Source organism: Zychaea mexicana, assembly GCF_025766255.1.
Source record: "Zychaea mexicana strain RSA 1403 chromosome Unknown BDB00scaffold_48, whole genome shotgun sequence".
Classification (NCBI taxonomy): domain Eukaryota; kingdom Fungi; phylum Mucoromycota; class Mucoromycetes; order Mucorales; family Lichtheimiaceae; genus Zychaea; species Zychaea mexicana.
Window position 1 is genome coordinate 271,036 of NW_026516711.1, and position 20,905 is coordinate 291,940.

Below are 20,905 nucleotides of genomic sequence, written 5' to 3' on the forward strand. Positions count from 1 at the left end.
TGAACAGGGTCTTTAGGTAGGTTGGCATCGTGTTTCAACTTGATATAGAGCTGATAAAAGGGAATGTTTGAGGTCAAACGTCGCCAATGTTGGTCACCCTTTCTCTCCCAGAAAAAAGACAGTTCAATGGAGCGTGCCAGTGTGGATACTGAAAGTGATCGCAGACGGGTGGTAAATTTTAGCTGGAGCGTTCCGGTGCGGACTTGCATGAATGGTAGGTCGGAAAGCACCATCATTAGAAAAAATAGTGGGTGAAATGGCGTCGGCGTTGCGGTTGAGTACCATTTAAATACAGTCCTGCTGCGCTTGCTGGAGGTGTAGTTCAGAGAGTGGTGATGGCGAAACCGTAATCAAGTACTGGTCGGACAAAGGTCCGGTAAGTACGCAAAGCTGGCCAGAGATCGGTACACATATTGATGACAGCCTAGGCGTCGGAGCAATGCCATGGTGCCTGTTGCTTTAGTGATGCGTTGGTTTACAAGCAGATTGGAGTTATTGCCTTCATGGTTAAGTGGGATCCAAAGTATCGAGAAGCTTGACTGTCGGTAAAGGAGTGTTGTAAAGTCGATAGGTGCTATTGGTTGTTTAGAGATTGTGGTTTGTTGTGCGGATGTTAAAAGGGCTCAATGATGGCACATTCGTCGAGATGCCATCGATTTCCAAAATCGGTAAGAAGGCGTGTCATGTCGGCTGGGTGACCCTATCAGTGGCACATCGTCCGCATAAAGTAATGCCGAGATGATGGTGCGGCACGTACACTCTTTCTCAAAATCAACGTCATTCTTGAGCCCGAAGTCGCAAGTTGACAAAATAGAAGTCGTATGTACCCAGAATATCTTGGCGATCGTTGACAAATCAAATATCGTATTCACAGAAAAGAATGCCGCACCTGAGTTTTTCTTTCGTCTCTATACATATTAATACATTTTAAAATGAGCAATCAATTTTTTTACCAAGATAGACAGGGTCGTCATGTTTTTGATGAGTGTGGCTGTCCTGAATCGATGTACTATATCGTTGATGAGGAAGTGTACGCAAATGAAACCGAACGTAATACATCTTGCCAACATAACTCTGAGTTTGTTGCTATACATGTCACCAAGCCAAATAATACAGATATTTGTATGGATGAAGTAGAGCCTAAGCGTGCCTATATGACAGACACAGTCCACAATTGTGTATCCAAAATGAGGTGGTGCTGGTGATTGTAGATACGTTGAGCCCAATTACGCTGCTTTTACGTCGGTGGTCCTGAACTGGCATCTTGATATTTTACTAGCGATCTTTGCGTATGACGGTGTACCAGGTTCCTTTGGTTGTTGTCGGCGGTGTTGCTTTTGTTTGTGCTGCTGGTGATCCTGATGTTGTTGTCTCTGCTGATCGATCTTGTCCAGCTTCTTTAGCTGTCTCTGGAGCTTTTGTGATGCTTGATTTTGTTTGGCCAGTGTTCCAGCCTCAACTGTACCCATGAGTAGCTCATCCTGTTCAACAGGGTGAGGGTTAGGCTCAGCTTGAGTTTCGTTCATTTTGGCTTCGACTTCAATGTTTCGTCTTTCTGCTATGAGTTTGTGTAGGAGCTGTAGTTTACAGTCCTGCACGCGAAGCTCTTGTGTTTGTGGACCCATAGCTTGCTCTCGTGCCATGGTACGTTCAAAGATGGTTCTCGCCCATTCAGACTGCTGCTCGTATTCTGATTCCCGAAGTGATGATATTGAGACTAAAAAGCTGAGCTAAACGGATCCATGTACGTTAATGTCAACTGCTTGAACCTGGTCGGCCCATGAGCCCAGTTGTTGTTGCTAGCTGCTTACTCTGTCACTGAACTGAGGTAAAGCTTTCGATAGACGAGTCATACTGCTGCTTGTTGTGGTGGTGTGCTTGCTGAATTGGTGGTTGTGCACTATCCGCGTGAAAGCATACGTCGTTCATGGTAGAGGTACGGCGGGTTGGCGTCCCCATGTGGTGCACACTTTTTTGTAACTCGCGGGGTGCAACGGTATGGTTGTGGCACGACGTCATTTAAGGCCTGTGTCAGTGACTCTAGGTTTGGTAATCGGTGTTGGTATTAGCACATAGTTAGTAGCTATTGCTGTGTTTTTTATGACAATGCGACTTTTGTTGCAGGAAGAAAGTGGAGGTGACGGGATATGAAAAGGGATGTGGTTTGCCGCGTGCAATGCTCAATTACGTCTAGCTGGCTCATTACTATACATTCAGCCAGCTTTTCTAACAAACGGAGCGGATCAAGCAAGTCAGTATCGCCGTCGTCGTACTGAAAGAAACGAAGCCTTGTGCCCAAGTTAAAGGAACAGGAAGCGCAACACGGAGCTAATTCGTTTTCTGGGCATAAAGTGCTTTTGCTGTTGACCCCCTCTCCTGATTTAATCGATTGCATACGGGACATTCACCCGCACATGTAATAAAAGTAAAACACATTTTTGGGTCTCTAAGCTTCGAATCCTAATGATTCTAATACACGATCCAGCAGCTCTAGCTTTTCATTATACAACGTTTCTAGCTCGGTCCAGTTGTCACGATATTCTTCGGGTACCTTGCCTTCTTGATTCAATTCCTCTTCGAAAATAAAGTATTTTTTGCCCAGGAAATATCGAAGATCGTCAATCAATGGGATTGAATCTACAATACATCGGTAAGTAAGAAAAAAGAAGAAACCATGTATCTGATCAATTGTTATTCAAAACATACCCGTTTCTTGACGGCCAGCAATGGAATGAGCACTTTCACGAATCAGATTTTGAAACTCAACCTTTGAGATATAGTCATCCAAATGATCTGCAAAGTATTTGACGCACCACTGTTCGAGTCGATCCACATTCAACCGAATGGCTGTACGCACAAGCTCGTAAATATCAATGATAGGCTTCTTGGATCCAGTCAATGTGATGGCAGCAATGGATTTCAGCCGTTCCAGCATCCACATATCGGCTGCAAGCATGACATCATAAGCTTGTTCCAATGGTATCGTGCATCGATCAGTGTACAGGTACTCGAGTACATATTGGAATGACTCTGGCATCATCTCGTGCACCTCAATGAGCGGCAGCTTGAGCACCTGGTCATCCGCCTTGTAACGGATCGTCGACACGTCCATATTCGACTCGGAAAATGCATCATGGAGCATAATATTGAAGAACTCTGACCGACACAAACATGCCTTGTGGCATAAAAACAGTACATCGTCCATCAGGATAGCAATGTCAGCGAATGCAGCCTCGGGTGGCGCAACCCGACTTTCGTCTTCAAGTAGTGATTCGCCAGTAATGTATTCGCCTTGCTCGTTCTTTTTCACAAAGCGAGCACATCCAAGCAGCGTTTGGAGAAACATTTCATAGTCACGGCGAATCTTGGCCATTTCTTTCGCGTCTTGAGCACGATTCGCGTTCTTTTCGTCTTCTTCGTCAGAATCATTGGCAAGCAAGGCTTCACATCGCTCTTGGAGCTCGGGTAGCTCTAGATGCTTACAGACAAAGACCATGTTCTCCAATGCGCTCTTGTCAACGTCGAAAAGTTGACCGGTATATAGATATTGCAGCACTGCTTCAAAGGCCGTAGGATCGACGAGCTTGGATGAAAGTTTGACCTTGTCATCGCTACGCCAGCGACCTAAAAGTTGGTTCCTGAAATATGATGATCGTGCAGCAATGACATAGCGTTGGACTGGAAACTCGTCAATGGACGCTGAATCGTTATTGTCCTCGATCTCCGATGATCGGCGGATCAAAAAGGTGAGGTCGTCGTATGTATGGTCGTTGTATAGATTGGTCAAGAATTGGAGATAAGGCTTTTGATAAAGAGCAGAATAACACATCAGCATACACAACATAGCAATTGATGGAGAGGGTGTGAATCCATAGGTGTACCTGGTTTTCATTAATAGCCTTGGAGAATTTATATGACCGCAGTAAACGTCGGATCTAAGCAACATAAGATAGATGTCAATCTTCTCGCCGTGCTTACTAATAATGTCGAAACCGCAGGGGATTACTTTGTCGTTTAATGCACCATATAGACATCGTTCACTACCGCCAATAAAACAAGCAAATACATTATGCTTTAGATATAAATAATGGGAGAAGAATAGGTAAGAATATTTACCCTGTGAACGTATTCGGATCGCATTGTGCTATTAACACAGCTCAAGGTGAGTAACAAAAGCAGAACTTAGAAATTCAGTCAAGGATAATTACCGCCATTCTCCAACAGGAATTTGACGACCTAAATAACTTTATTGTTAGCTTTACAACGGCACCCATCTCCCCTTCCTCACCCAAAGCAGTGTTCAAAGTAGTAACTATGTTTAAAAAGAACGATCAAGAAACCTCATAATGACCGCAAAGACCTAATAGATGGTCAGCTTATCATTCTATCATTTCTACCTGCTGCGGCTTTAAGAGTAATCCTTGGATTTACCGTACAGCTGTAATAGAGGGGTGTACACTGGAATCGATCCTGCAAATTCACGGGTGCCGAGAAATTGCGTACAAGACTTTCGACTTTTTCGAGATCACCTGTAAAGAGTAACATGCCCATGAGCCAAGTTTTAAAATGAGTACATTGGGGAATGGGTCAAAGTGACAAGCTTTGGTAGAGGAAGAGGGAGAGAGAGAGAGAGAGACGAAAGCTACCTTGTTTAGCAGCCTCGCAGAGTTCGTCGAACAAGTTGACGGAATTGGCATCGAGTGTAGGCTCATTCTCAAGCCATTCTTGAATTGATTGGTCAGGTTCACGACTTGCCTCTTGAGAAGCAAGCTTCATAATTTGACTCTTTGTGGCAACCGTTTTTTTACGGGGCATGTTTCCTATAATTATATACACAATCGACTCTTTCCCTGTTGTCAAAGTTTTGAAGAAGAAGGAAAAACCCTTTTTCTGGAAACTATCAAAGCGGCATAGTAAATAAAGTCCGCAGCAGCTGCGTTGCATTACCGAGTAGTACACGCGCGCTATCGCGTTCCCTCGGATAGTATAAATGCGAGTAAACACTCTATTGATGCGTTGCTCTGCTTCACAAAACTCAAATATTGACTGTTAACAGTGTATTGACTAAGAATTAATTTTTTCAAGGAGAAAAGTGTCAAAAAACTGCATATCATGCTTGCTGACCCATGTAGTACCTATATATATATATATATATACAGTAACTGTTTAAAAGACTCGACATCACGAAAATGAATCCTAAAGCACAAATGCTTGTCGATGATGCACATATCATCGTTTAGCTTTTGAGTAGTACGACCCTTTGACCTTCCTACAGCATTTTTATCTGCTTAGTATATCATGGAATACTACATGGTAGCCGACATATACAAGCAGAATAACATTAATGTGATTCTACTCTGGAAAGGTTCTTTATTAGGGAATAGATCTGCAGGGTTTATTGACAGAACTGCAAACCCTTTAAAGAAGACATGATAGCAACAGCTTCTTGTCTTACTTAAACATGATTTATTAAGATCGTTTGAAATAGGAACATATAAATACCTGTTTGAATGACAAAGAATGGATGTTCCGGGACATAAGGTTAGACAGGAGCAGCTTTTTTCAATTCCCATTAAGCGTCGTTATTAGCTGTATGTAGGTGGTTGATTGTAAGAATATACCAAGCAACCCCAAACTCCTGAGAACCATTTTAATATCGTCTTATAAGAGCAATATACGTGCATGCAGCTCATAATATACAAGGTTATATATTTAGGAGTCCATGTAGGAGATTGGTTTCGGTACACTTGGTGTTGCTGTTTGGTTGTTGCAGTCAAGTTCTGCAATATGTCTCGTTCATAAACTCCTTCACCGAAGAAAAACTTCTATCGTCATCGTCATCGCCAATAACTATGTGGAGGTACTACATCATACGGCAGCAGCTGAGACGTTTTTTGACACCATTGTTGGTATAGAATGAACTTTACTGAATTTTAGGGCAGGGGTTTTTTGGTTTTTACAATTTACAAAAATGTGATTTATTGTTTGGTTCAGTCATCTCTAAGAGGGAATGAAAAAACTGTAACTAGACTAAATACTTAAGGTTGCCTAGCAAACACCAAAATACCGCAGGAAGGATCCAATGGAAATTGATGGTCCACCCATCATCGCCGATACACAACACATATCACACAAAAAAGAAAGCAATCATAGAATGTCATGCCATGTTTTTGTTAACCTACCTATATATAGCCCCGCCTTCTTTCCACGGAACGATAAACACAGCGGTTAAAAGCCACGGGTTTTTCGACAATGTTCATTTCAACAACGAACCATGGTATATTAATATGTGCACTAGTAGGTAGTGCTATTATTTAATGATTGTAGATGATCGCGGGGAGGAGAGGGGAGAGAAGGCGTGGGTACATACAACGTTTTGGTGTGTGCATTGTACTTGGTCGTTTCTGTAATTTACTTTTAAAAAATGACATCAACTTACGGTGATACATCAGGCTCACTGGATTGCGTCATGATGGTACAAGAAACAGGTACTCTGAGTAGCTGTTCATGTTAAAATCATGAAACTGTTAGGGCGACACTGATTTAAATATGAGCACTGCCTTTCTAGTAACACTATTTATCGAGCCACCACAATGCTCAGCAACAAGAAGCCGCAGTTTCCTTGGGATGAGGGGAAGCTTATAGGAGAAAATGTGACCCATAGTAACAGTGGTGTTGCTTTTTGACGCCCAAGCTCAAGAGGTTGATATTATACCTCCTACTGCATTACATACATAGTCGCACAGCAGCATGTGCATGGTCATAATAGATAGGGTAATTCTGCATTCCTGCCTGTTTGTTTATTGTTTGTTCCCCATCATCAATGATGACGATGATGCATTCCTTTTCGCACGATGTGATCCACTCTCCTTGCTGTGTGGAATATCTTGCGCAGCAGTGACGAACGGAGATTCCTCTATTTTTGTGTGATCATTACGCCGCATCCCATTCGTTTTTTGTTCCAACGGTCTGTGCTCTGAAACACACTCACGTCAGCGATCAGACCAATTTCTACTTTGAGTGAGCCGAATTTACCCGCTACTATGATAAAAGCTATACTAAGCCCAGTCCCCGATTTTCTACTACCAGTGTAGTAGTTCGGTGGCGCATGCGTCATGTAATGCCCAACGTAAACTATAAGTGCAGGGTTCTGCATGATGTTCCGCCACTAGCACGATAACAAAGAGAACAAAGAAATTGGAATCGAGATGATAAGTAAGTGGTATTAGCTGATGGTGCTGCTGATATCATCTTTTTGCAAAAAGTGCTAGCATCGGTGCTAACCTAGAAAGGAAAAGACTTGTTTGGTTTTTCATTTCATTCTTTTTGCATGATGACACATCAGTCTCAAGAGAGAAAAGTGAGTGAGGGGGAGGGGGGGATGTGTTATGTGGGTGGGCGTTGACTGCGTGGATGGTGAGAAAGAGAGACAAAGAAAACACTTCAGGGTGCCGTGGTAGGAGAGAAAACGCAGGGGAGGATACGACGACGACGACGACGACGATGATGATCAGGTGAAGAATGGTGGGATGGCCAGTGTCAACCCTTTTGTTGCCGCTTCCAGCTCCCAGTTGTGCCTTCTCCTCCGTACTCCTTTAGAGCGTGGGGGTGATCGATTGGCGTACTAGTACTTATTCGCAGCAAGCGACGAAGGAAGGAAGGAAGGAAGGAAGACAGTGATGCCAAGCTTCAGGTGATACCATGGGTGGCACATTTTTCTTCGGGAGCAGCACAGCACGAGCACATAGCTTATATATATTGACGCATATTGGGTCTGCACTTGAAAAGACAGTCGCCAGATATAATAGCGTGTAGAGCGGTTGTTGCACAGCAGTCTAACGGAATTGGGGAGGGTTGGGGGTGGAGAAGAAGAAAGAAGGAGGCTCTCTTTTCATTGTGTGTGTAACACGGATCAATGCTGTCCACTGAACCAAACAAAAAATCACGGGCATTTACACACACTTCGGTCCTCTACTACTGCTACTGCAGCATGCCAACCGTAGACTAATCACCGTCAAATCACGGAATGCCACTTTCTTACTTGGGCTTCCATGTCTTTCCATGGGCTTAGAAACACATGCAGTTGTTCAAACAAAGCTTTATTTATATATAACATAAGAGTCATTTTGATGGAAATGCAAGTTGGAGACATGTTCGAGGGTAAAAGAAAGGTATATACAGAGTCTGGAGAGAGAAAGTGTGTGTGTGTGTGTGTGCTTGACAGAATGCCGGATAATTTTTTGTCAATTTGGGGAAAAGAAGTATGTTGTGGGAATATATACGAGACACGCTGTCGCTGGTTGGTTTGTTGCTGTGCGTGTGATGTGTGCTGCTTTGCTGCTGTGATAATGGTATAGGGTGGCGGTGGATACGAGAGAGTTAGAGAGACTTATGCGAGAGAAGGCGAGGATGACGATGACATGGACTGCGGTGATGAAGGCATGAACGACTTGCACAAGTTGCGCAGTACTTTGTTGTCTTCGCGAGTCCTTGCCAGCTCTTGCTGCAGGGACGCATTCTCTGCAGAGATCTGTGCGAGTTTGGTCGCCATGGCTTTCATGCTGGCCTGCTTCTTGGCTCGGTACTTTGCGGACGCAATCTTGTTGCGATGGCGACGTTCGCCTAGTGACACTGAGGACGACGGTAACGACGACGGCGAATGGCTTCTGTGGCTATGGTGGCTCGCTTCTGACATGACGGGTGATGGTGGTGGAGAGTTTGGAGCTCCAACAGTGGAATCAGGCGGTGAGAGCATTGGGTCCACCTGCTGTTGCTGTTGCTGTTGCTTTGGTGGGTTCGAGATGATGGCGTCGATCGACATACACTGGCGAGACATTGCTGCTGGTTCAGTAAAAGTAGAGTGGAAAACCAAAAAAGTTGAAGGCAGAAAAGAGAGGAGAAACTTTGCTTTTATATCTTTTCTGATATGAAGGGAGGGGGAGGGGAAATGTCGCATATGACCTCATCCGAACTTCCTTTTTTGGAAATGACGGACGTAGAATGACATAATTTTGGGGGGAGTGCACATCATCATCATCATCATCATCATTATTAGCAGCAGCAGCAGCAGCAGCAGCAGCATCACCGTATTGTCCTTCCCATCAACCCCAATCTATCACCCATCCTTAAGCTTCTCTCCCCTCGCTTCCCTGATAAGGATAGTCGGTGCCGCATGAAATGCTTTTTTTGGGCCCGCTTTTCCCCCTTTTGGCCTTTCCACGCTAGTGCATAGCCAGGAGGAAGCACACTGCATTGTTGATGACACTGCCTCCATCCATCCAACCATGCTTCTTCGTCACCCAAGCGTCATCTTTCTGTCAACACACCCCGTGATGCCAAGTTCTGGCGACATGCTTTCCACAGTGCTGTGATACGTGTGCTCCCCATCACATACAATTAATATCACGTGTTGTGCTGGGACTAGTAGTAGTAGTAGGGTGCTCTGTTGATCGTCGCGAGTTGTTTGGCTGCCCCAGCTGTCAAACAGACCAGCAAAATGTGCTAAGCTTATGTTGGATGCACAGGCCATGCACTTGGTTCATTAGACTACAGCAGAAGCTACTGCTGGTAGGTTACCGAAATCAACACACAAAAAAGAACTGCTGACACCCCGTCGGGACAAGGGAAAAATTTATTCCCACATGCGCCCTTTCCTTTGCGTCGCCGTTGCCGTGGGGCAACAACCCGCCCAGCCAACAACTTGAGCAACAACAAAAGAAACATTCCATATCGGCCATTGTTTAGGGTTAGTTCCATCCAATAGGTTGTCATGGCCAGTTAAGGTTTTTTACTACGCTCGCTCGCTTGCTTGCTTGCTTGCTAGACGCACTATACCCTTCTTGGCGCCTGCATTCAACCCCGTCTAAATTTAGACGTGATTACCCCCTCCTCCTTTTCTTCGTCCGCAAGGGCGCCAAAGAGAAAAGAGAGCGCTGTCCTTGCCTTTTTTTCTTTCACAAGCGGCTTCTTTTCTTACTCACAGACATATCTTTTGTCTCCTCTTCCAAAGGAAATCACTCGTGTGCCACCATCTATCAACACCGTACACAGTAAAAAGAAACTCCAGCATGCGAAACACGGGGCGGTTTGCAGTGGATCACATACGGGTGAAGTCCCTCTTTCGTCATCCCATCTGAACGTCATGATCCTCCGTCTTGTGCATATAATTAAAGACAAGCCCTGTTTTGCCAAGGGACAGAAAGGGAAGAATAAGCATTCCAATACATACTACATATGGAACCATGTTCTATCACTGTTATGTGCTAATCTATATGACGCGCTTTGTTCTATATGTCGCCGTAATGAACTCAACGATCTAGCCGATCGAAACGCTGCCTTATCTGGCCGCCTGCATCTTCTTACGCATTCTCGGAAAAAAGAAGAAGCATTTTTCGATCGTACCCCCACCCCTTAACAGCAAGAGGATATTCTGACGCAGATTAGTTGGTAGCTACCGATGCTGTTAGTACCGATTGGCGGCGACGACGACGACGACGAAAACGGCAATTGGAACGTAAAAAACCGATCGTGACCCATTCGCTCTTCTCCTCCCTCCCCCAATACGTGTCATTATGAGGAAAAGAAAGCCAATGCTGCGAACACATCATGAGACATGGCAACCAATCAATGCTATCTCGCCCGAGTTATTTCACACATCAGACAGACAACGAGAAATAAGTATGTTCTCATCATAGCCTGAAAAAAATAAGGTGGGGCCAGAAATCTGGGTTTCGATAAAATTATGCCTGGGAAGTTTATTAAATAGTGTGAGAGAAACGATTGCATTCTCACTATCCGCGGATATACGTACCAGACTGCGCGTGTAAACCCATTATCGTATCTTTGGGTACTGCTGCTGAAGTTTAATGCAACAAGATCGCCGTCGCTCGTTACTGGTCGTCGTCGAACGGTACACCACTATCAGAACATCATCGTTCTGGACTTGCCAATCATCTTTAACTTTGGTGAAGCAGCGAATTTTTTGTTGTTGTATGATAGCTGTTGTAATAGGCTTCTCTGACATCAGGCGCTTTTGTGTACGAGGCTATTACTACTACTACTACTACAAGAAAGTTTCCATATCTTTCTATTGAAATAGCCTTTAAAAGAAAAGCCAAGAGCCATGCTCAGCGGCCCACATTAATCTGCCCTTCTTTTGCAACGGTATGTACATATTGCTTCCATCTCAAGCTAGTCTACCTCCTTGTTGCCTCTCCAATGCTCTTTTATCCCAGGGTTTGTACGTCGTATATTACCTTATGCACTTTACTTCATCCATACAATGATGACATACGTGCATATTAAGGAGCATCTGATGGTCTCTTTCTTCCTCAATAAAGTCATCATTACTCTAAGATCTACTTTTTACAACAACCATGACGTTAATTTTGCCTAATTAAATAGTCCGTACAGCAGCTATATGGAACCATTCAAATTACTTCATTATTAACCATATTTAAGTGTCCTCTTTCAAACAACTCTTGACTGTGTAGTATTTGATCCATTCTTGTTTTTTATTATGACTATGCTATATATACTAGTAATGTTGATGATATGTATAATACTCCTCTGGAATAGAACTTTTGCTAATTACACTACTGTCGTAATATCACAAAAATATCATTGAACAACCGGGTCGTATTCCAAGATAGTCCAACTAGGAGGTGCATTTCTCGTACGCCGTAAAGCCAGATGCTTGAATCTAACACCATCAGACAAACGTTGTTCACTACTGACAGTACCAAACGAAATAGACTGCTGCGCAACACCGACCAAAACACCAAACGCGATTATTAAATCCAGCAAATGGGGGCACGTTTGTTGTATCCACACCAGATCTACCACAATCGGTAACATTTTGAAACGCTTCGCTTTCGATGTTCGCTTTCTTATCCCTCCCCCTTCAAGTTTGGTTAGCTGAGTACTGCCAATGCCAATCACTGAGAGGAGCTGTTTGCAAAAGGTAAAAGCTTCCTCTGAAGCACTCTTGAGAATGATATGTCCCAGCTTGGTCGCAATGTTGTTTGCCAATAGTGTCGTCGTCGTCTTCTTCTTTTCTTTAGTAGTACCAACTCGGCGCTGAGCATTATGGTCTCTTCTTATGGTTCGGTCATCACCGTCACCATTTCCTTTCAGTACACGTAGCTGAGTAATCACAAGCATGTTAGCAGCCATGCTATATTTGTACGCAAGATAAAAGCAGAACAGCGTTGCTTGTTGCGGCGACAAGAGCGTCAAAATATGGAGATTCAGCTGTTTCATGCGCTCTGCTACGCTATACCGATGGTGGATAAACTCGTCAGCCCAGCCATTGTTATAGTTGATTGCTGCAGAAAGCACTGCTGTTAGATCTAGGGTAGCATCATGGAGAGTGAGATACTGCAGTTGAGTGCAATGTGCATGTATTGATTCCAAGTCTTCCAATGTCGTAGAGCCGTTGCTTTTGGTAAATTGGACCGTAAGATGTGTCAAGTTTCTTGTGTGTTGCAGCAAGTCACCCATTTCAGGAACTTTATACATCGACATTCTGATCATGGTATCAAGTGCAGTATCAATAGTAACAGGAGTAGTGGAAGAATGAGGACTTGTTCTTCCATGATTACTATCGGCGCTACCCACTGCTATTTTGAATTGGTTTTCATTGCTGTCGCTGATGCTGCTCCTGGCACGGACACTAGCCCAATATCGATATGTTGCAGCGATTGATGCAGCCGCGGCGTCAGACTTTTTTCGTATTATCAACCGTTCCAATCGCTGCAGCCTCTTTGTTGCTGTGTAGCCGCCGTCAGCATCCGTCATCAAAAAAACATAAAGCTGCCACCAAGAGAGGTCCAGTGTTTGAATGCTTGTGTTGCAAAGCTTGAAGATCTTCTGTATGTCGTGAGCGATGTTCCATGAGTGCACGTCATCCCCTAGTATGATTGTTGTCACTGAGCGAATCAGCGATATATCGATTCGAGTAGCGTGCTCCATGGTTTTGAGAAATGTCTGTAATTGTTCGATACGAGTAAAACGGATTACGCGGTACAACTGTGGAAACAACGCGCAATACCAGGCTTTGGAAACTGTCATACACGTTACACAACCATCTCTTGAAAGATGCGCGGCAACCTGTGGCAATACTGCTGTAGGTAGCCGAAGAATGCTCGTTCTTTGCTCTTGTCCCAGTAGATGGGTGCTCTCCTGCTATATACAGGAAAAAAAACAGTTATAGTCGGCTGTCGATGTTGTCAATCTTCGATTGACAATGATACTGATGAGCATAAAACAAACATCTAAGCTTACACCGAATACGTACCTCGGTATCCTCGATATCAGTAGAAGCTTCTGAAATCATACAAACACGAAGGGTATATGTTATGCTTATAAAAAAATATCCCAGGAATGCAAACAATAAGTCCATTGTCAATGATGACTAGGTTGGCGCACAATAACTGGGGTTTATGGGAGTAAAAAGTGATCGAAAGAGAAGCGGAAAAAGACAGAGGATTCATGCACCATCATAAGATACTTTTATTTTACAGGTATCTTTCATGATACATTGTGACTCGCGATTCTAGTAAATGATGTATACCTATTCTTGAGGGCATGGCTGTTCTTTTTGCCCTTGCTCAATAGTGCAATAAACGTTCTATAGTTAGAGGTTTAGAGACGCCTTGCGTTCCCATCGGTTGGATTTTTATTTCGTTCCGCATACGTCGGGCTTACTCTTCGTAGGATCTTGAGACGGTTTCTTCTACCAAATGTGCATTGCTTGAATAGCACAATTTTCTGATACCCCCGACTGCTTATTTTGGCGGAAAAAAGCATCATTCGAAGCCAATGCGGATCGTAGAGCCTCGCGTACTCTAAGCAACAGCAACGCGAGAAAAAGTCAAGCAAGGCAGAAGTATGTACCACCTCAACTGAAGCGAACACACAATCCAGACACTTTATTTTTACTCCAGTAACCAAGTGTATCAAGGACGGCCAAGGAACAAAAGATGATCGACGTGAAGCTTAAGATGGTGGCGAGCATAGTGAAAAGACGTTAGAGTAGGATGTAATATATCTATTATATGACTATTTTTTGATTTGTTCTTTCTCTCCTCGAAGCTTTCACAGCATCATCAGTGACGAGCCGCCGAAGCCGAAAGTCCACAGACATGGGCACGAAGCGAAGCGAAGGGAGGGGGGGGGCTTAAGAAGACCGAAGGTGTGTTTTGCGCAGAAGACGCTTGATCAAAACAAGTACATAGCATATCATACTTTGTGCTAAACCACCCCTTTTGCTCAGACGCTGCGAGAGAGCTTTGTCGGTTTGTTTTTTTGCAGGTCAGTCGCTGATGGTGCAGCGCAACACGAAATAACATTCTATCTCAGAATATGTATGCAGCTGTCTGCAGCTCCTATACGTGAGTATTGTGTATGCGCATACAACAACAGTATTTAACACAGTTGCAATGTATATCATCCCGTACTGTTAATTTCGAGGGTTAACTGGAAGCGTCTCATGGTAATGCATTCAAGTGAAGCCAGCAAACTTCTTGATAGCCTATAGCGCCGTTGATTATAAGCAATGTGTAATTGTGTCGCACAAGCCTATATTATTTTTAATGTAACGGCTTGGTTGGGTTGGACGAGCCGCTGGTTTCAACCGAGCTTGTGGATAACCACATATAACGTAGTGATGGTACTTGAATGACAAAAGCAAAGGAGAGTTTTGGTAAAGAAGTAAAATAAGGTTGAATCTGAGCTTCATCTTGGTTACCCCTTTAAAGGTTATGTAAAGAGAGAGAGAGAGAGAGATCGACGGCGACATTGCGTGCCTGGAAGAGACCTGTACAAGCCCATTTCATTTTATATGTTACACAACATCTCAAATGTAATGTTCTTCTCTCTCTCTCTCTCTCTCTCTTTCATATCTCTTTTTAATATATATTATATATACACACACACATACAGAGATAGAGAACAGCCAATGCTATTATCATTCCAACACTATGAACGCAGGCATAATTGCTCTTGATTTATCCTTTCCAGACAGTGTTCAATTTTTTGCAGCACGGCCTTCGAGCAAACAACATAGCAAGGAAAACGACTCGTTACTGTCACTTGCAAAGACCACCCACCCACGACGTCAGAAATTGCGAGGCAAACTACGCATCGTAGCATCTCAACCGACCAAAGTGAGCCAAGTCGAAATCAAGTTCCTCGGTCAAACAGAGCTTGCGTGGCGCGATCCACTAAAGTCACAACACTCCATCCTGGCTGAACGCATGAGCGCTCGAAAGACATTTCGAAAGTCAAAAAGCATTTTGTTGGAGGAAGCAACATTACCAGGCGGTGTCACAGAATTAGGTAACGTAGCTATTATTACTTTGCAAAGAAGAATAAAAAGTAAATGTATGCGTCTATAATATTGCCACCGAGCTTATTCTCTCAATATATGAATAAATACGTAGGTTTTGAAATAACGATACCTGGTTACTTATACCCTACGTTCAAGTCAAAGTTTGTCAATATAAACTATACCGTTGTTGCCAAAGTCATTCCTAGCAATAGCAAGCTGCACAAGAAGCCGATCCGCGCCGAAAAAGATGTCAAATTAGAAAAGACGCTTATGCCGCAAGATGTCGCTTCGGGCCAGGTAGCAGGATACGTGGTGCCCCGGATCACTATGCGAGGGTCGGCGCAACGCGACGAATACCATTTCCTGTGGGAGTTCAAGGTCCCTAAATGGGTATCGCTCGATCAAGGATTGATTGAGTTTGATGGCGTCGTTCAATTATTAAAAAGCGCAGATAATTATGATAATGAAAAAGCGCAGTCCTCGTCTCGCATCACCGGTATTGCCAAGATTGAAGTGGACGTCGTACAGCAGAGCTTCTATCATTATGAGATCAGGTACATATTACTCAGGCCAATGAATAATGTCACGTGGATGGAATGCTCATATCGTTCTCTTTTCGACAGCGAGGAAAATGCTGCCATCGTATTACTGACAGAATCGCCCATGGCGTTCAGCGACCGACTCACAAAACGCCACTTGACGATCACACATTGTAAACCATCGACATACCTCCATCCACCACTAAATACACCCATTGCATTCTCATTTCCCATACAAAACAACGCCTCCACTGGTGAAACCGCAGGAGGACGAGACAAGAAAGAAGAATACATTTCGCATCGTATAAAATCTCTACCTTACGCACGAAATCGCAGCATACCCAAGGAGTCCATTCCATCGTCATCTTGTGTCGTTGACACAGCACAATACTATGCACCTTCCACTACGATATCCAAAGACAGCCTTGCATGTTCACTGGACTCACCGTTCCTTGAAATCCGACATTATATACGCATGATCATTCATCCAGCCACTCATCTATACAACGGTGATTCCACTCCTATTTGTATCGGCCTACCTATTCATGTTACCCAGAACGTGTCAGTCACAGAAACGGAAGAAGACGCATTACCAAGTTACCAAAGCATCGTTCGAGGAGCAGAAGAACTGCCTGATTATGATACCAGTATGATCCACGAGGAGCAACAGCAACAACAAGAAGTAACAGCAATATCAATAGCACCTGAGTGGCAGCAGCAGCAGCAGCGGAGGCGGCCTAATACGATCAGCAGCTGTAATCATCATCGACAACGATCCGCAGCAAGCACAGTGTGCCTATCGGATGAAGTTGATCTGGTGGATTTGTATAGACAAAGTACTCGGCAGTCATCTTCGACATCCGCTAGAACAAGCCAGGAAGAAAGCAGCACTCCCATGTCACGAAGCAGCACAACAGCAACTATGCAGTCTGATGTAATGTTTTCTAACTCATGGCCCAGTCGGATGCAGGAGCAGCACGTACTCATTCAGGAACGTCGAATGGAGGACTTTTGGATCATATAATCGCAGTATGTAAAGAGGGCCAAACTTTCCATTCCTATGCTTACAGCATCGCAGTAGTATCCTTGTGTTTGTTAAATAAATTTATAGTAAGTTATGCCATACTGCTAAATTATGTAAAGTGATCACTCGTGTCTATTGAGTGTGATCCACATTGTAAATATATAAAAACCATCAACGTTGTGGAATACGGCGTGTTGATATGGTATACTCTTTAGGCCAGCAAGTACACTCTGAGCCACTACCCAATGTTAAGCACGTCGTCTAGTACTATCTCTAACCCAACGGCTTCTGTCAATGTCAATGAAAGATCAGCCACGAACTGGATTAATAAATGTATATTTTTAGTATTATTTAGTTTAATGCCTTTTATTTTATAGCAGTGTAGCGGGCTTTTCCTATCCTTTCAGTTCTTTTTTTTACACACTCAATATCTTCGAATGACATTGCCATGGCGCCGCGTTCGGTTCCTAATCTATCTTGCAGTTGCCACACTCATCTATCAATGTCTAAGGACGCTTCGTTCAACACCTGCTGCGCCGCCACAGCAGCAACAACAACAACAACAACAACAACAACAACAACAACCGCCACTACCACCGCCATTACACCAACAAGAGCAGGAACAAAAAGTGGTGGTAATTCCTGCCGCTGATGACACAAAAAGCTTAGATCTCCCGTGGTACCAATCGCCCCATCCTCAACTACCAACAGCATCACGAAACGTCAAACACACAACCACGCATCTGGGCACCATTTCACGCACGGGCCTGCAGGAACGGTCTGTGCAACGAGCTCGAGAAGTCGCCGAGGTGATCTTGGGGCCTATCAAGGGAATACGCGGTGTGAGTAAGATGCAAGATGCCGCCTCATTACGCGCCATGGTCGATTGCTGGACAACTGGCCATTGGGTGGGCGGCGAAGGATACCTTGTACCGAAACATTTCCAGGATCCATTATACGGAAAGTGTCACAGCGACGACCGACTGCACTATCGTTGGCAAACGGAAGGATGCACAGCAATCATGGAAACTGTCCATCCGGGTCGCTGGTGTACTGCGTTGAACGGCCGTCATGTTTTGCTCGTAGGTGACCTTGTTCAGTACCAATTACACGATGTATTATTGGATGCTATACGGGATGGGCCTACTGTATGTTTTGGTGAACTCAACTGCAAAGGTAGGATAAAGGGGTATTTGGGTATCGAGGGGAGGGGAGTTGTAGAGCCTCGAAGGACAGGGCTAATTGTAGTATCTCTCACACCATGATCGGGGCTCATTGGGTTGAATCAATAAACTCTTATAAATAGATCACACGTTGTGCACCCAGCCCGAAGCCCGTATGCGGTACTTGCGTAACGATGTACTGTCAACGACGCGTCGAATTGACAAGGCAGGCGGACATCCATCAGTGGACGTTGTACAATGGCCATTTACGACAACGACCATGCTAAAAGCATATTCTGTGTTGATCTTGAACCGAGCACCCGTGTTTGAAGACGACGAGACATTTACCCAAGAGCTTGTGAAAACCATGCGAACGATCCGGCAGGCCGCACCGGATATGGTCATTATCTATCGCTCGTCATCGATTGGTCATCCTCATTGCAACGACGCGACGGGTCCTTTGAGCTCGCCCTTGACTGATGAGCAGCTCACAAAGTTACCGTATGGATGGAGCGAGCTGCGACGACGGAACGCGATGGCAAGGGAAATTGTAGAGGCAGCAGGAGGGATTTTTGTGGATTTGGCTGCGTTGACGGATGTACGGCCAGATGGACATGTAGGCGGTCAGGACTGTTTACGTTATTGCATACCAGGCCCGCTGGACACGTGGGCTCAGATATTGTACAATGTACTATTGTTAGCATCATCATCATCATCATCATGGAATCATCAACCATCTTCTTAGGAATCTCTTCTTCTTCATCACTATAAAGATGATATTGATATGCTTTTGATGTTTTAATACAGAAGAACTTGCATTACAAAAGGTTGACTATAGTAAGATGTATAGAGGTGTGGATGAGAGACAAAGGAAGAATAGACTACAAAGAAGAAAAAACGAAAAGACAGACAAACAGAAAAAAGCGGAGAGAAAGCAAGAGTGTGTAATATTAACTGTTGTGTGTAAGAGAGTAAGAGATTAAATGTGTAGCATGAGAGAGAGTGTGTGAGTTGTGTGTGTGTGTGTTTGATGGTATTAGATAATTTTTTTTTCCTTTGGGAGAGAAATGCTTAGATCTTCTTGCTCTTTGGCTTTTCGGCACCAGCAGCAGCCGCATTCTGCTCCATGGCCTTCTTGGCCTGGTAGGTGAGGCGGTAGAAGTTGATGAACAAGAGCAGGTACGAGCTCAAGAGAGCACAGCCAAACAGAGCCGAAGTTTCGGTACCGGAGCAGGAGCCCATGTTGGGGAGATGGGGCCAGTAGGTGTAGGCAAAGTAGGTGTAGGTGCAGAAGTAGACGGCAAACAGATCAATGATGAACTGGGTGATCTGCATAGTGGTCAGATAGCGCTTCCACCAGATCTTGGCGCCAGCAGCAGTGCGGAAGTAGTAGTAGTACATCAAGACGTGCACGGTCAAATTAAGCGTGATAGGAACCCACGACTAATCATATCAGAAGAGAGAACAAGCATCGCAGTAGATGGATCAGCAAAAAAGTGAGCTTTACACACACACACACACACACACGCGTTTAACATTTTTGTGACACCTACCACTGAAGTGCGGCCGACCAACTGCGAGTAGCAAAGGACCATTGTCAAGCTGTGGTGATAATAGTGCAAGAATTCTAACAGAACGTTTATCGCGCGCGCGCGTTTCCCCCCTTATTAGTAACAGCTTCCTCCAGTGACCCCCAGCAACAGATCGACAGTTGTGGGTAGTTGGCACAGCAACAAAGCCAACCCCTTCTGATGTTTTCCCCTCCTCCTCCCCCCCCTTTCCAGATACTTTACCCAATTTCTTCTTCTTGACAACCAAGAACACCGTGTCAAAGAGCTCCCAATACTTGACGAGGTAGTTGAGGTAGTAGAGCAGTTCAAGCTGTTGGGTCCAGGCATCCTGATTGCAGACAGCATACAACAAGCCGTGGTTGTAAACGACAGGGAACAATTGCTCGACCATCAGGGCCAACAGGGCGCCCGAAACCAAGGTCAGCAGCAGGTTGTGGAGCTGGAAAAGATATTGGAAGCGTTGAGCGGGCAAGTTGGTCATGAGGTACCGACCGCCAAAGATGACGACAAAGTAGGTGATGCACGTAGCCACAACTGTTGTTTTTTGTTCATTGTTGATTGGTTAGATGACCCGATGTTCTAGATGAGTGGCACTAGTGTGTATACATATTCCCAGATATATATCTATATATCTATACCTTCGTTGACAGTTGAGAAGGGCGTGACTTCAGGCGTAAAGACGAAATCGGCGGCATGGTGGCCTGTGACAGCGTGATATGCCTTTTCAAAGTAAGGGTACAGACGCAGACCGAACGGCGTCTCCTGCGAAAAGTCAAGCTGCTTGACAAAGTCCATCCTTTTCTTTCAGATAGAGGGGAAGAGAGAGAGAGAGTGTGTGTGTGTGTGTGTGTGGGTCTGGGCGGAGAGGAGAGAAAGAGAGGGAGAGGATGGGCGGAAACACCGAGCGGCTTTTTATAAGACAAAAGATGCTCTGTACCTTTCAAAAAAATTTATTTTTTCCGCCCGTTCAAAACGGACGAACGAGCTTGATAAACAGAAAACTCCGCCACATGTATCAGCGCATCGTGCACACTGTTTAATAAAATCAGGAACCACTAAGCCAACAGCAGCAGCAACGTATCCTGCTTGTAACACGATTCAGGCTCTTTTCTAACTTCATTACCCACACAGAGAGAGAGAGAGAGAGAGAGATTGAGACAGAATGATTGGGGCAGCAGCAGCCATTCAGCATCCCAACACTACTGTTTGGGCAGTGGGAAACACAGAAAAAAAACAGAAACAAGGCCCGCCAGTGTTAATTTCAGCTTATTCAAAGG

The 20,905-nt window shown here is 44.5% G+C and overlaps 7 protein-coding genes across 7 annotated transcripts; 2 read left to right on the top strand and 5 right to left on the bottom strand.

Moving 5' to 3' along the window:
* Positions 1–1,215: 1,215 nt before the first annotated feature.
* Positions 1,216–2,206, bottom strand: BDB00DRAFT_438807 (uncharacterized protein). Its single transcript, XM_053117391.1, has 2 exons — positions 1,812–2,206; positions 1,216–1,730 (listed from the first exon to the last, which is right to left on the bottom strand). Exons 1-2 carry the CDS (start codon positions 1,851–1,853, stop codon positions 1,227–1,229), a joined length of 546 nt encoding a protein of 181 aa, XP_052978674.1. The 5' UTR covers positions 1,854–2,206; the 3' UTR covers positions 1,216–1,226.
* Positions 2,207–2,446: 240 nt separating this feature from the next.
* On the bottom strand, positions 2,447–4,776 carry BDB00DRAFT_873492 (uncharacterized protein; the record flags this gene model as incomplete). Its single annotated transcript, XM_053127095.1, has 8 exons — positions 2,447–2,637; positions 2,707–3,802; positions 3,882–3,935; positions 4,007–4,040; positions 4,117–4,144; positions 4,209–4,236; positions 4,432–4,529; positions 4,647–4,776. The coding sequence occupies 8 exons, from the start codon at positions 4,774–4,776 to the stop codon at positions 2,447–2,449; spliced, it is 1,659 nt and encodes a 552-aa protein (XP_052978675.1).
* A 3,354-nt stretch (positions 4,777–8,130) lies between these two features.
* On the bottom strand, positions 8,131–8,866 carry BDB00DRAFT_828907 (uncharacterized protein). Its single transcript, XM_053123893.1, has one exon. The coding sequence runs from the start codon at positions 8,834–8,836 to the stop codon at positions 8,390–8,392; it is 447 nt and encodes a 148-aa protein (XP_052978676.1). The 5' UTR covers positions 8,837–8,866; the 3' UTR covers positions 8,131–8,389.
* Positions 8,867–13,090: 4,224 nt separating this feature from the next.
* Positions 13,091–13,466, bottom strand: BDB00DRAFT_439021 (uncharacterized protein). The gene has a single exon (XM_053117392.1). The coding sequence runs from the start codon at positions 13,400–13,402 to the stop codon at positions 13,208–13,210; it is 195 nt and encodes a 64-aa protein (XP_052978677.1). The 5' UTR covers positions 13,403–13,466; the 3' UTR covers positions 13,091–13,207.
* Positions 13,467–14,885: 1,419 nt separating this feature from the next.
* Positions 14,886–17,218, top strand: BDB00DRAFT_828913 (uncharacterized protein). The gene is made up of 2 exons (XM_053123894.1): positions 14,886–15,339; positions 15,444–17,218. The coding sequence occupies exons 1-2, from the start codon at positions 14,982–14,984 to the stop codon at positions 16,892–16,894; spliced, it is 1,809 nt and encodes a 602-aa protein (XP_052978678.1). The 5' UTR covers positions 14,886–14,981; the 3' UTR covers positions 16,895–17,218.
* Positions 17,219–17,455: 237 nt separating this feature from the next.
* On the top strand, positions 17,456–18,841 carry BDB00DRAFT_828916 (uncharacterized protein). Its single transcript, XM_053123895.1, has 2 exons — positions 17,456–18,070; positions 18,201–18,841. Exons 1-2 carry the CDS (start codon positions 17,746–17,748, stop codon positions 18,800–18,802), a joined length of 927 nt encoding a protein of 308 aa, XP_052978679.1. The 5' UTR covers positions 17,456–17,745; the 3' UTR covers positions 18,803–18,841.
* BDB00DRAFT_828919 (GNS1/SUR4 family-domain-containing protein) lies at positions 18,690–20,498 on the bottom strand. The gene is made up of 4 exons (XM_053123896.1): positions 20,267–20,498; positions 19,851–20,162; positions 19,611–19,684; positions 18,690–19,500 (listed from the first exon to the last, which is right to left on the bottom strand). The coding sequence occupies exons 1-4, from the start codon at positions 20,421–20,423 to the stop codon at positions 19,129–19,131; spliced, it is 915 nt and encodes a 304-aa protein (XP_052978680.1). The 5' UTR covers positions 20,424–20,498; the 3' UTR covers positions 18,690–19,128.
* Between the last annotated feature and the right edge of the window lie 407 nt (positions 20,499–20,905).